The sequence below is a fragment of the Cyprinodon tularosa genome, unplaced genomic scaffold (genome assembly GCF_016077235.1).
Source record: "Cyprinodon tularosa strain WSP-4 unplaced genomic scaffold, ASM1607723v1 ctg8, whole genome shotgun sequence".
Lineage (NCBI taxonomy): Eukaryota > Metazoa > Chordata > Actinopteri > Cyprinodontiformes > Cyprinodontidae > Cyprinodon > Cyprinodon tularosa.
In genome coordinates this window covers 1,191,658-1,207,328 of record NW_024039562.1, presented here as the reverse complement: position 1 = coordinate 1,207,328, position 15,671 = coordinate 1,191,658, and the positions used below count along the sequence as shown (strand labels likewise).

Below are 15,671 nucleotides of genomic sequence, written 5' to 3'. Positions count from 1 at the left end.
CACTTTTTTCGACCACATCTTTTCCTTCCCTTCGCCTCTCTATTAATGTGCTTGGACACTGAGCTCTGTGAACAGCCAGCCTCTTTAGCGATGACCTTTTGTGTCTTGCCCTCCTTGTGCAAGGTGTCGATGGTCGTCTTTTGGACAACTGTCAAGTCAGCAGTCTTCCCCATGATTGTGTAGCCTATAGAACTAGACTGAAAGACCATTTAAAGGCTTTTGCAGGTGGTTTGAGTTAATTAGCTGATTAGAGTGTGGCACCAGGGGCCATCAATTTTGAACCTTTTCACAATATTCTAATTTTCTGATATGATGAATTTGAGATTTTCATTTGTTGTCATTTGTAATCATCAAAATTAAACAAAATAAACATCTGAAATATATGAGTTTGTATGTAATGTATGAATATAATATACAAGTTTCACTTTTTAAATGGAATTACTGAAATCAATCTACTTTTTCATGATATTCTAATTTTATGACCAGCACCTGTATATAAAGAAAAAACTTTGGGACCCTTTATTCCCTAAGGTGGTATGTGGCTGAATTTCTACTTCACTGCAGTAAAAAAACAAACAAAAAAAAAACAGGTGTTTTGTATTGGCCTGTAGAAAAATGCACATACCAAATGGCTCACAAGAAGTGACTGTGGATGAGATGACTGCGCGTACGCATCCCCGCAGCATTGGCATGTTGCTCCACAGGCGCAGGGGGGAGGTCTGGTTTCTCCGTTAGGGCGTCAGGGCGACATGGCATTTAGAACGTCGGACAGCACTTCTGAAAAACTAGATTGGGAGATCCAATGTTGCAAGGAGTTTTGTGATATCTGGTATTGCGTGGGTCCTCCTTGTGGCTGGCTCCGAATCCATTCGGAGTTCCACCAACAGCTCCAAGATGTCAATGCTGGATAAACGATATGTTTTGATGATCGTTTCCTCGTTCATTCCAAAAATATTCACACGGAGTGAAAAAATGCGTTCTCTGCGTCTCCTTGCTTCATTTCGATGTCTCCTTCTTGCGACAATGACCGCTGCCATGTGTGCGCAATTACGCATACAGACCATTTGCACCTTCTTTTGAAACGTGTTAAATATAGAGTCAGATACCGTTAGCAAAATATCTTTCAGGTTTAATAAATCCCTTTGCGAGTGCTAAATTTACATGTTCTCCTCCCACAAGACGCACTTTTGCGTGTAAACGCCCCATATTGCATATTAATTGCAGAAAAAGTACTAAAAGGATAAGAGGCGCTATTTAGCACGTTTTAAAGACCAAATCCTTTTAGCACGCTGTTGATAGATCAGTTTGTACATTTTTTAGCGTGCGCAGTGAAATAGCTCACGTTTTTATACATGCAAACCTTTGACAGATCCGGCCCTAAATGGGCTACTGTAATGTTAATGACCCTAGAATATGGATCCCATAGCATAAGATAGCACCAGAAAGCTAACACTGCAGAGAGGATATGCATATGTTTAATTTATATCCAATATACATGAATGCTTATATTGTATATGTGATTATATCTTAAACAAAAAACCAGGACATGGTACACATTCAGGAAAAGTTCAACCTGTGCATTATTGATCTCTACCAAACAGGTTTTCCCTTATGTTTGGACATACATGCCTGTCAGAGGAGAATTTAGAATTTACTGCAAAGATCCTTTGGTTCCACAAGGTTGGGTTTATCTGTAAAAGTTCACATGACTTGGAGAAATCTGTTTTGCAAAAGAGCCATTTAAGCTATAGGCAACAAATACCCATGACAAATGGTACAATGGCCTCTACTTATAAAGAGCTTTTGAAGTAACTTTTTACACTAAAAAAGTTAACTTGAAAAAATTTTCACTTGACAGATGTCCTAAGCCTTAATATACCAAGATGCAGAGGCGAATGTGTTTGCCAGGTTGAGCAGTTTAAAACTAGCCTCTTTATTGCATTAGATATGTTACATTTATTTCTTCACTTATTAACTTTGCAAATATATCTAACCAAAATTATGAATTTGAAGCTCTACAACCTTCATGGATTTCTTTATTAAATCCAGTAAACTTAAACACAGGAGCACTGAGCTACATTTGAACAACTCTACCTCAACACCTCAGCTGCTGAGGTGACATGCTGACTCTCTGCTGCCCATTTACATGGTAAATCAGGGTCTCATTCTAGCATTAATGTGAAAGCCAGTGGAGGCCTTGGACTTTTCCAGAGATTTATATGGAAACTTTGAATGAATACATCAGGAAATGCATGCGGGGGGAAAAAAGAGAGAAATGCATCGAAACATGGCAAATGGAAAAGGATAGATAAAAGCAACAGAAGGTGAGTCTTGCAGAGGGGAAATGATTAAAAAGTATGAAAATACAGTAGGGAAGAGTGAGAGCAGGAAGGGAAAGGAAACATTAAATGTGTGATAGGAGGGGAGGAGAGAAAATCGATTTCTATTTTAGGAGGAGGCAAGACCATTGGGTGGAATAAGTCTAAAACATATTTTATCTAACATCACAAAAACATGCACTTGGATTTTTTAATATAAACTCACACAGAGATCACGCAAGGAGATTGCTTTTGGGAACGTAATTGCTTTTCAAGTGGATGAGAATGACTTCTGCTCCTAAATGCAAGAGGATGTATGCCTTGTTAGGGTGTAACCGGATCCATCAGCAATTAGCTTTGATTGACAACCTGCACGTAAGGGTCTACTGACCTAAAGCATCTTAGTAGGAGGAGCCGCCTAACCTATTAAGAAAGAGTGAAACACTCTAAGCTTACCCTTTCCCTCAAGGCCGAACTTAATTGGGTTGTTTGTTTAGCACACTCTAATGGAGAGAGCAGCAAGCTGGGTGAGAAGGTTGATTTTCTCCTTGAAACAATGAGCTGAAAGAAAGCTGGCCAAGGATAACTCAGAGGACAAAAATGTGCTTAATGTTGAAAATTCTTTGTGTCTAACTTTGTCAGGGCAAATATTGATGATAGTGAGCAAAAATTACTCAATTTAAAATTCAGTTAATCCTCCTATAATAGTTTGTTTTTGAATTTACATGAACAGTGAATATTTGTGACAATAACAACAAGGGGATAATTAACAAGAGGGTGATAATTACTGTTTTATACTTTTTTTTTTTGGCAAAAAATGATTGAAGCTGCATCTAACTGGTGCAATTCCTCAGAAAAATTACATTTTATTTTTTTTCCCACCAGGCCCCCTTTAAGGTCCCTCCCTAAATAGAAGGCTAATTATAGGCAAGAAATTGGATATGGGCCTTTGCACACTCTAATTCAGAAAAAGAAGGATCCAACGAGAGGGAGGTGAAAATGTCAAACCCAAGATGAGGACACAGGATCAGACAGGTAACGCCTGACCCGCTGAGGAAACATTTAAGCGATGGCAAAATATTGCATTGGTGAGGGCACAGAACTAACTGAATGAGACATCTGAATTTTGACACTTAAGGGCATAATCCAAAGTACACCTCAATCTACTTATGCTAATCCAATCCTTATATATTCTGAAGTGGTCTTGTCACCCCTGACCACTAATTCAATCTTTTGAAGACTTGTGAAGGGAAGGAGAGTTCAGTTCTATATCCAGTCACGTCTAACATGCTTAGTCAGCGTTTAAACAGGTGTTAGATCTTCCTCTTAAGCAAATCTTTACAAATGTTGAACATTAAGATTAGCCATTTACTGTGTGAGGGATTTCCTTCAAGTCAATGAGTCCATGCATTTGTTACTTTAAGGTTGGACTATTGTTATTCTTTACTTCAGGAAGTCCACAAACTGTAGTTAAAAGCCTTTAGCTGATCAAAAATGCTGCAGCCAGAGTTCTGATGAAAATTAAAAAGAGAGATCATACCTCTCCTATCCTGGCTTCTCTTTACTGGCTTCCTGATAAATCAACCTTTTACATATAAAGCCTACGGTGAGAAATCAATGAATAACCCTAACCAATCACAAAAGATGGTCTGTTATACGCAATTGGTTTCTGACACGTTGCAGTGTTAAAGTAACACTTTGAGAGTACATTTGGTCCCACACTAATTCAGAGTGGGACCAAATGTACTCTTTAGTGTTACTTTAACACTGCAGCATTTACTGCATAAATCATGGTTGTCTGTTTGTCCCTCCCCCCTGTGCTCGTACCCTGATACATGAACGAATCGACCCCTCAATGCTCGTGCAGGATGCCATGGCTGGAAGCTAGCCACTGTTATGCTACGTTTAGACCTAAACAGCAAGAGCAGCAAAAATGGGCATGTTGCTTAATTTTTTATGCTTGTACAAGTTTAGTTCTGATGCACGGCTGATGCATCTTTGCTAGGGTGACCAGATTTGGGTTTCTGAAAAAGAAGACACTTTTTTTCTGAGGGGGGGGTGTCGACTGCTGGGCTGCTGACTGGACCTCAGCAGAGAGCCATGAGCTGCCCGTCTTCAGCTGGAGGAGGGGCAGTTCTGCTGGAGGTTTCTTCCTGTTAAAAGGAAGTTTTTCCTCTCCACTGTCGCTACAAGCATGCTTAGTGTGAGGGATTGCATTCCAGACAATGAGTCGGTGCAATCCACTGGTTTTCCTAAGATAGAAAACTTTGAATCAATTTGACTGTATGATCTGGTGAACTGTAAAGTGCCTTGAGATGACGTGTTGTGAATTGGCTCTATATAAATAAACTGAATTGAATTTAATATTTAAATTCAATTCAATCCACATTTGCTCAAGCTTGCTGGAAAGGTTAAGGCTTTCAGTTTGTAAATCTTCTAACATCACCTTTAAGTAGATAATTGCAAAGTTATTAGCTGTTGCAAATTATTGTTTGTGCATTATGTCCGATTTCCTAATTTTCAAGAAACATGTGCAGCAGCATTAACCTTCTGCTACCACTTAAAGTACCATCAGTAGCTACATTTACATCGGACATGGGTAATCAGCATAAATGTCCGATCAGACTAAAAGTGTGTAATGTAAACATTCCCGTTGGAATATTCTTGTTGGAATTGGTACGATGAGAATGAAATCGACAATGCGATCAGCACACACGTAAACCCTGGACAGGATCAAGTCATTCTGAATGAGACAAGCTGAACTGTGCATGTGCTACTCAAGTCAACGTGAAATATTTTTTCTTCGAGTGGCCAGAACCAATGCTTGAATATTCTGACTGGAATGTTTACAGGACACATTTCTTCTCTGATTTTTACTCCGATAAAGACCGCCGTACACTGTGCGATTTTTCAGTCGTGCGAGAATCTTTCGATCGGGCCGACTTTCAGCCTGATCGTGTGTCATGTAGTGTACAGGGGGTTACGAGGGGCAATCAGCCTTACACGACCACCTCCCGATCAGGAATCGTGAGGTCAGGAATCGTGAGGTATATGCCCGACCTTCGTGGGCATATATCGCTCAGTGCGCATGAGCAAACAGGGATTCTTCTTTTTATTCTTCCTCTGAGATGAAAACACAGCAGCGTGGCAGGGATGCAATGAGTGAAATGCAGTTCTTTCTGTAACATTGACAGACCGTAGTAGCCAAGTTTGCTCAGCCATGTGTTTTTTCCAAATACGTTGTTGCATTTTTCTTTTTAGGACTTTCAGCACAAAATTGCACAAATTGCCAAGGCATCTCACTGCGGAGCTGAGTTGAACTTGGTTTTTAGTCATGCAGTGTGAGCAGGTAGATCACATGAGAGCGTCAAGCCGAACATAAATCGTAAGCTGTGAGCTCACACTCTATGTACAGTACAGTGTGAGCAGCAGCTGCGTGCAACAACTGAAAAATATCGCACAGTGTACGCCGGGCTTAACTAATTGGATAGTGAAATTTTCATATGTAGGAATAGCTGATAGGAAAAATTAGTACGATTCAAATTTATCAAAAAGAAAACCTGAATGGCATATGAGTTGTCTGATCTGTATGAATAAAAAAAAAAGAAAATGGGAATGTATATTCCAACGCTCAAATTGATAATACTCATTGTCAATGTTCACTTGTAACAATACTTTCATTAGTTTAGTGTAGGGGAGATTTGACTTAAGCTGCTTAGTATATGTGTTGTAATTTTTTAAATGGTCTCCAAACCGTGACAAACAACATTACTTTTTTTTTTATTCAGTTACAGTCTGCAAGCCATGCATCCTAAACATTTTCCAAGGTACTGTATAACATGTAAACTTGATGACTAATTCAGCAGGATTGGCAATTTCCATTATTTTTTGTTTATATTAAGATAGCATGCACTGATGTAGGGCTGAAAAAATTAATAGGTGATTAATTGATTATTGAAACAGTCGTCAACTAATTTAGTAATCAATTAATCGTTAACTGGAGTATAGAGATTCTAAAACATTCCTTTATCTGACAGAGCCACCCACTTAAAGCAGCAATTATAACAAAATGTATAAAAAGCTTGACTTGTTACCAAAGAGAGCGGCTGAAGGCTCTGCTCCCCAGCTCTGGAACTCACTCCCTCCTGACCTCCGCAGTGTTGACTCTCTCTCCTTATTCAAAACCAGATTTAAAACCCATCTGTTCCAGCTCGCTTATATGTAAATACATTGCTCTTGTCCCTCCACATAATTGTTTTTATGTTTCTGTATTTGTATTTTTGTATTTTCATTTTTATTTTCTGTAAAGTTACCTTGAGTGTCTAGAAAGGCGCTGTTAAATAAAATGTATTATTATTATTTAAAAATATATGTAAATATTAAATAATCTTTTTTGCCTATACGTATGCTCTATCCAGAACTCCTCAAGTGGAAAAATCAAAAAATGTATAATAATCGTTAGCTGCAGCCCTACACTGATGCATGTCCTCTTATGCACACGTTAGCTATGCACAGGATTCAGTAGACATCAGGGCTTAGCAAACATATATAATGCCAAATTCACATTGGTTGCAATGAGTGTGAAATTTCAAAAAAATAAATAAATTAATTAAAATTCACCTTTAAGGACCTTTAAGGATAGGCATTTTTTCTTGACTGTTTTGATCAACTTTCAAGGCCTTATTCTTGGGTTTTTTAATTAAAACTTTCAAGTATTTTTAGAACCTGTGGGAATCCTGTTAACAATTCCCTTTTGAGATGTGACGCCAGAGCTTTTTTTGTTTCACAGACTTAGTGGAAATGTCAATCAGTTAACTTTTGACAAAGAATCAGAAAAAGTGGAAAAAGTTAACATCTAGGCAACTTTCTTAAATGCAATGTTGACTGAGAAATACAATAAAAAAAAAGAGAATAAAGACTACATTCTGGTTTCAGAGGCTGGATCCACTAATAGAGGTGAGTATTGGCATGAGTGTTGCGATTCGATACATGTTGCGATACTTGGGTCACAATACGATATTATCACGATATTGCAGTATCACTATATATTGCCATATTTTCCCCAGCTATCAAAATCAGAGGATGAGATAAAACAGCAAGTGCTGTATATTTTCATCAGAAAATATTGATTAGGTATTATTATCCATGTTGTTTGGGGTTTTCTTCCACTGTGACTGCCTCAAATACAGATTTGGTGCTGCACGCACAGTTAAAGGGCTCCACAGCGCTTTCTGCCAGAGTGGTGGTGCTGAGGGAGCCCATTTTCCCATCAATGTTTTATGTAACCATTTTTTTTTTTTTTTTATCGATACTAAGAAGTGAAAGATCGATATTATATTGGGCAGCCGAATATCACGATATATCGCCAAAACGATTATTTCCCACACCCCTATCCACTAAAATGTTGCAGGTGAAGCTGACAACCTTAGCTCATTTTCAGTTGCCTCCTTGCTCTACTTTAGTAAGCGCAGATCTGTGAAAAACCCATTTGCCTCTTGCTGATTTCATTGCTTTTCTTTTATGTCATGGTTGAATTTTCAGGTAAAGTAATCTCAATGTCAAACAAAGATAAACTATTTTAATAAAAACAAAGCTTTAAATGATGTTTTTTATCAGTTAAAGGTGCAGTAGTTAAAAAAACCATGTATAATATATTGGGAAAAACATCACTATGTCCTGACAGTAACACACGAAACAGATAATCTGGGGAAAAAATAATAATAATAAAGCTTCTCTGTCTCTTCCCAGTGATCTTACTGCCTTTTGCAGGAACAAACCGCTCCTGGTCAACTATACAGAACAGGAAGAAATGTCTTAGCTCGATCAATCGTGCTGCTCTATGTGCAGCCAAACCCCTCCCTGGCACAGCCCATACCATCTCGACTGATGCTGTGCTTCAGCTGTGCAGCTGTGTGTCAATGTAAAGCATATCACTGAGGTTTGTTCCATACCAGTGAATTAACCATAGCTGTTTAACTGCCGTCATATTTATTCCTGCTCACTAGCCTGCATGTTCACAGCAGGCTCCGCTGTGGGAGAGGAGCTGTGGAGCTAAATTTTTAGGGCTGCAGAAAGCAAGAGGGAGGGATCTGTAAGGAGTGTTTAAGTCCACAGTTTTCTCAAAACTCCTTTCTGCAACTTTAGGGGGGGGAAGCTATAGAAAGCAAACTATATTTGAAAAGGTGAATTCCCCAAAAGCACAATGAATGGTTGTGGAACCCCTCAAGTTTTTGTGACAATTGGCAAAAAGTCTTTTTCAATGTGGTGGAGAAGGACATGTGTTGCTTTTGGATATTTTTTAGCCTTTTTTGTGTTGTATGACAAGTTCTATTTAACATGTATTTTTATAGTTTGAATCAACGTTGAAAGTGGTAAGTAAAATAAATGCAATTTTCCGAAGAAAATAAAAATGAATTTCTGTTTTGTTAAAGCAGATTTTTCGAAATATCAAACAGAGCCAGAGCTCTTCACATACCTTTCTCCTTTAATAAATATAATCTTAGACAGACTGACTTTTCTTGTCTGAAATATTCAAAACACTTAAGATAGAAATATGTAAGGAGGAAAATACTTCTTAACAGCATCAGTTTTACTGGTGTACTTTTTTTTTTTTACTTTTTTTTTAATGGTAAAATAAACAGGTACCATTTTACAGCTGATAGAAGGGGAGGGGGGGATTCTGAAGAAATTAATGATATACTGATTTTGGAATTGAGATATTTTTTTCAAGGGGGGGTTTAGAAATAGGAACACCTCTGAATGGAGGATAGTAGCTCTGGAGAAGAAGTGGAGGGGGGAAAAGATGCTATCTGGAATTTCTCTTTAAAGGCAAGGCAAGGCAAGGCAAATTTATTCGTATAGCACTATTCAGTACAAATACAATGCAAAGTTTTTTACATTATTAAAATATAGGAAAATAAAACAGAATCAAAGCAAGTAGGGAAAAAAATAAAAAATGCAGAAACAAAAAAGAATATTAAAAACAGTTGGACTAAAGAAAATAAAAAAGTACCTCAATCCTCAGTCTTGTAAATTAAAACTGCTGCACTATAGGGATGTTAATTGGTTATACAGATTTCAAATCAAACCTGTAAACAATTATAACAAAAACTGACTACTGTGCCCTCAAGCTGAATGTAAGCTCAAACACACTTTTAGGTTTCTGTTTGACACTTGCCATTCCTGGTTCAGTATATGCTAACACACCCATCTCTGTCTGCCCTCTCTCCCTGTCCACTTCATCTTTATTCTGCTCTCTGGAGGTCTAAAATCCACAGGATCAGGTCAGGTGCAACTACAGGGCATCAGAGAATCAGGCTGTTGATGATGGATGATAGGAGTTCTCCTGAATGTGTGTGTGTGTGTGTGAGTGCACATTCAGTAGGATTCTCTATGCATTAAACTGACACACTCCCCTGATGTGAGGAAGTGAGGGGTGATAATGGGTGGTGTGGAATGAGGTTAAGCGCTTGCATGCCTTACATACATGTCTAAATTAAAAATCCCAATATAACCTCACAGTGGCACTGAAACAGAAAGGTTAAGCCTCTATTACCATATCGGTTAACTACGCAGAGCTAAAAACCATTTGGCTCCATCACCAAATGCCCCAAATGGACACTGTCTGCAGCAGGCGATTCAACTCATGCCAGGAAAAATAACAAGGGTGTGTTTATGTGCTTGGAGATGACACCTCTGCTCCTCCCCCATACTTTCCACAAACTGTGAAACTGCGATCCCCTTTTGCTTCACTTTAATGTTTACATACACAAACATAAAAGCATGCATGAACCAAAACACACATTTAGATGCATAATTACAGAATACACTACTTTGTAGGAGGCTTCTCCTGCAATGGAGGGAATTATTTTATAGCTGAGTGACTGCACCACCTGATCATAAGAGTAACTCTATTTATGTGATGCTCCTGATGATCTTTTATCAAGACACACCCATTATTTGGTGATAAAATCTGTGTTTCATAAAAGGAATGTCTCATACATTCGATTAACACTGCTCTCTGGAAAATGCTATTATTCTTTGGATTCCTTTAACTGCTATAAATAAAGAAATATATTTTTAGTCTATGTGAGATGTTTGATTTCCTGCTACATGTGTATTCAACCTGAATGGAGCCAAAATACAACATCAGCCCCCTCATGGGTTGTACTATGTTGCAAAGCCCAGGGAGATGCATGGGGTCGAGATAAACAAATAGGTCGGGTTTTGATTTGTGATCCAGCTGTGTAGTTGCCTCCATGTAGCCTGTCAGGTTGCTGAGGAGCACGGCTGGTTGCCTTTTCTTATTTGCTATTTGTGTGTTCATGTGTATGTATATTTTTTTGGCAGCGCACGGATGGATGATAGCCATCCTGACATTCTCCATATTGGCACAAATCTTTAGATATCTAGCGCTGCCTGCTCAGCCCTGTCTCTTGGACAATACAAACAATGGGTTTTTGGATATTTTCTCCTTGAAAAAAAATTCTTCTGCTAGACAATGTGCTTTGGACTGCGCAGGGTGCAACGTTATATAGGAGAGGGAGCAGACACGGATGGATGTGTTTATATGGATGCTTATTTCTGAATTGACAACGCTTCCAAGGTTTTAGATAGAAGACATTCTAAGAGAAATAAATCTGCTTAAATTTGCCTAACAGGGGAGTATATTTATAAAGAATTTACTGATGTTTAGTAACCAATAGAGAAAAATCTTAAAGCCTCTTAAGCTTTTGTTAGTAGTTAGCGGGACTTTTAAAACGACAACCACGGCCTCATTGTTAACTGTCTGCTCTATAGTTTATAGATACTTACCTTAACAATATTAAGACATACATGTGAGGCAATTCAAGCTTAACTAAGCTATGCTATTTTTTAGTGATCATCCCTCACCACTATAAATTGAAAGGACACATGTCAGCATCTCGCATTTTAGTCCTTCTCTCCATCAAAAATTGCTTCTCCTTGCTTCTCTTCTTTAAACCAACATGCATTAAAATTTAAGTGGAAAGGTGGCACTTTGTGGCATCAGTGCCTGGGGCTCTGAATAAATCAATGATGCTTAGGCAAACTATGCTTTAATTATAGATGGTTAAATGTAAAACTTCAGGCAAAGACACCATAGGGTGATGACACTACAACCTTTGGCAGATAAAGAGTATAACACTGATTTCCTGACCACAGAGCAATGTTATGCATATAGAACCCACTTTGACATGTCACACTTTACAAAAATTTTGTCAAATGTGTAATACAACAGTTGGATTCTATTATAACTTAGAATAACTTGTGCATTCTGTTAGAGTACTTCTTAACTTATCCTAATAAACATCTGAGAAAGAATTAAACCACATGAAGACACAGAGGACAGGTAGAAAACACACCTGGCACATGCAGCAAAGACGCTCTAACACACATTATTGTCCTTGAGGAGGAAAAAAAACCTTTGATTAGGCAGAAGGCAATAAAAACCAACCAGCCTAGCGAAAGACAGAATAAGGTCATGAAAAACAACAGCAGCGGAAACAGTGCAGAAGTCTTCAAATAAATGTAAAGCACAATATTGCTAAATTGTGTCTTTACTCCTTCGAGGTAAAGACAAAAAGGGTGTGAGAATATTAGACCTGTAGAGAAGCATAAATATAAAAATGAGGCAATATGTGACCTCATCTCTTATTTATCATGGGTGAAACCTTTTTGTGCTTTCTATAAAAGATTCAAAGATGTTTGAACATAAAAATAACATAAACATAAATTTCTATGTTCTTTTTTTACTTGTTTGTTTTCTTTAAAAAGAAAGAAACAATAAAAAACTATTTAAAAACACCCATTCATATTATGTCACTTTCATAGGCGGGATCTCCTTCAACTGCCATTTATCTTTATGTTCTAACCATATACCACTACAACTACATACCTTACCCTACCAACCGTTTTTAAATAGTCATCATCTGACAAATATTTGCATTTTTCTGAATAAAAGAAACTCTAGAAAAGAATAAATAGAAAAAAAATGAGGGGCAGAAATGTTCCTTTTTAAACTCAATAATGGTCCAGCTCTTTAAATTGTCCCTGCATCCACATATATAGACCCAAAGACTCAATGCCTAATGACACAACAATAGACCCCTAAGCAACATTATCTGGGTGGGCCCCATATGAAGTACAACACACCATCCCCTACACGCCCCCCTTCACTAACACATTGTACATAACAGTTATGGTTTTAATCTACGCTCTGGGTTACCCATTAAATCAAAGTTGTAGTGTAAAAAAATAAAATACAAATTCTTTTAAGATCTTTATTGCGGTTTGATACATATTATAGGAGTGTATTTTTTACCAACCGTCTAATGAACTATACACAGTTATTAACATAGTAGTTAAAAGTACCACTGTCTGCTTTGCTATTCGTGTGGGGTTTAAATGGCTCACCACCCTGTGGAAATCTGCCATGTATTGGAGTATAAATATGGTTCGGTCAGTTAATTTAATACCGGGTGGTTTTAAGAGGAATTTTTGCACCATTAGGGGGCCAAACAGTTATCAGTGACGGGGCCCCTAAGAGGTCAGGAGCCCCTAAGCAACTGCAGTCTCTGCTTACTGATGGTTATTGCAACTAATTAAATGATTGAACTATGCAGTTATCAACAAACTTATTGTTGCGTCTTTATCAAAAATAATAATCACTTATGCTTCACCTATGCAAGTTTAAAAAAAAATTTATCTCAAAAAGCTGGGATTGTGTCAGTTTAATGCATAGAGAAGCTTATTGTTTTTGGTTAAAAACAATCCTAAATATGATAACAACAACTTTAAATAACAGCTTGCTCAAGAACATTGAATTAAGCCGCTGAATTTGTTTGCGTCTACTGAAGTCAGAGAAAAACCCGAACAAAGTCCGCTAGGAAAGAGTGAGATGCTCCAGGAGCGGAGCGCTCTTACCGTCCACAGCCATAGTGGGTCTGAGCGTGTATCTCTCCGTGGTGTCAGCAGGACTCCCTCATTCTCCCTTAGAAAAAAAAATAAAATGTAGGTTACTGTGGGAGAGGATGAAGCGCGCCTTTGGCCCCGTTTTCCCCTCTATGTGAGCATGGAGGCAGCACTTTGAGCAGCCTAGCTGAAAATAAAACAAACTCGCCTCCACCGCTGATCTCCGTCGGCTCACGGCCATTTATTGTTCGGGAAGTCAGGAGCGGTCCGACAGGAGGCTGCTCCTCCTTTGGCTCCGCCCCCCCCCCTCTCGCCGTACCTGACCGCCGGGAGACAAAAAGGTCATCCCGCCCCGACGGCAGCTGTTCCAGCTTTACACAGGAGACGCAGCAACCCGTCTGTCCCTTCCGCTGGAAACAAACACACATTTGCATAGAACCACTAATTGCTTTAAAGTGGCACCTGTCATAGGTCTGTTGCAAGGGATCAGTTGTTTACTTTAAATCTACCAAAACAGACAAAAAAATAAATAAACAAAAATACATAATCCTAATCTTTTACTACGCAAAAATTGATACATTTTAGGTAGGAAAAATCCTACCTTATATTATTTAGCTTCTTATTTATTAGGTGTAACAACACAACCATAGGCCCCTTAAGCAACATTATCTGGGTGGGCACAATATGAAGTACAACACCTCTGGATTACACATAATTCCAAGTTGTAGCGTGAAAAAATAAAATACTCAAATACATTGTTCTTTTAACATCTTTATTGCAGTTTGAAACATATAGGAGTGTACAGGTGCTGGTCATAAAATTAGAATATCATGAAAAAGTAGATTGATTTCAGTAATTCCATTTAAAAAGTGAAACTTGTATATTATATTCATACATTACATACAAACTCATATATTTCAGATGTTTATTTTGTTTAATTTTGATGATTACAAATGACAACAAATGAAAATCTCAAATTCATCATATCAGAAAATTAGAATATTGTGAAAAGGTTCAAAATTGATGGCCCCTGGTGCCACACTCTAATCAGCTAATTAACTCAAACCACCTGCAAAAGCCTTTAAATGGTCTTTCAGTCTAGTTCTATAGGCTACACAATCATGGGGAAGACTGCTGACTTGACAGTTGTCCAAAAGACGACCATCGACACCTTGCACAAGGAGGGCAAGACACAAAAGGTCATCGCTAAAGAGGCTGGCTGTTCACAGAGCTCAGTGTCCAAGCACATTAATAGAGAGGCGAAGGGAAGGAAAAGATGTGGTCGAAAAAAGTGTACAAGCAAGAGAGATAACCGCACCCTGGAGAGGATTGTGAAACAAAACCCATTCAAAAATGTGGGGGAGATTCACAAAGAGTGGACTGCAGCTGGAGTGAGTGCTTCAAGAACCACCACACACAGACGTATGAAAGACATGGGTTTCTGCTGTCGCATTCCTTGTGTCAAGCCACTCTTGAACCACAGACAGCGTCAGAAGCGTCTTGCCTGGGCTAAAGAGAAACAGGACTGGACTGCTGGTGAGTGGTCCAAAGTCATGTTCTCTGATGAAAGTAAATTTTGCATTTCCTTTGGAAATCAAGGTCCCAGAGTCTGGAGGAAAAGAAGAGAGGCACTTCACCCACGTTGCTTGAAGTCCAGTGTAAAGTTTCCACAGTCAGTGATGGTTTGGGGTGCCATGTCATCTGCTGGTGTTGGTCCATTGTGTTTTCTGAGGTCCAGGGTCAACGCAGCCACATACCAGGAAGTTTTAGAGCACTTCATGCTTCCTGCAGCTGACCAACTTTTTGGAGATGCAGATTTCATTTTCCAACAGGACTTGGCACCTGCACACAGTGCCAAAGCTACCAGTACCTGGTTGAAGGACCATGGTATCCCTGTTCTTAATTGGCCAGCAAACTCTCCTGACCTTAACCCCATAGAAAATCTATGGGGTATTGTGAAGAAGAAGATGCAATACACCAGACCCAACAATTCAGAAGAGCTAAAAGCCACTATTAGAGCAACCTGGGCTATCATAACACCTGAGCAGTGCCACAGACTGATCGACTCCATGCCACGCCGCATTGCTGCAGTAATACAGGCCAAAGGAGGCCCAACTAAATACTGAGTGCTGTACATGCTCATACTTTTCATGTTCATACTTTTCAGTTGGCCAACATTTCTAGAAATCCTTTGTTTTTATTGGTCTTCAGTAATATTCTAATTTTCTGATATGATGAATTTGAGATTTTCATTTGTTGTCATTTGTAATCATCAAAATTAAACAAAATAAACATCTGAAATATATGAGTTTGTATGTAATGTATGAATATAATATACAAGTTTCACTTTTTAAATGGAATTACTGAAATCAATCTACTTTTTCATGATATTCTAATTTTATGACCAGCACCTGTATTTTT

At 38.5% G+C, this 15,671-nt stretch overlaps 1 protein-coding gene across 3 annotated transcripts in view; it reads right to left on the bottom strand.

The window, feature by feature from the left end:
• LOC119774154 (sterile alpha motif domain-containing protein 10-like) overlaps window positions 1-13,579 on the bottom strand; it is a 77,471-nt gene extending 63,892 nt beyond the window's left edge. The window contains exons 1-2 of one of the 3 annotated variants that reach the window (XM_038271537.1): window positions 13,459-13,579; window positions 13,263-13,329 (exon numbers count right to left, since the gene is read on the bottom strand). In XM_038271537.1, coding sequence (XP_038127465.1) covers window positions 13,263-13,275 — 13 coding nt within the window. In that variant the 5' untranslated portion in view covers window positions 13,276-13,329; window positions 13,459-13,579. Of the gene's footprint in view, window positions 1-13,262 lie in introns of all 3 variants that reach the window. The other 2 variants (XM_038271535.1, XM_038271536.1) reach the window with 2 other exon arrangements.
• Window positions 13,580-15,671: the final 2,092 nt, after the last annotated feature.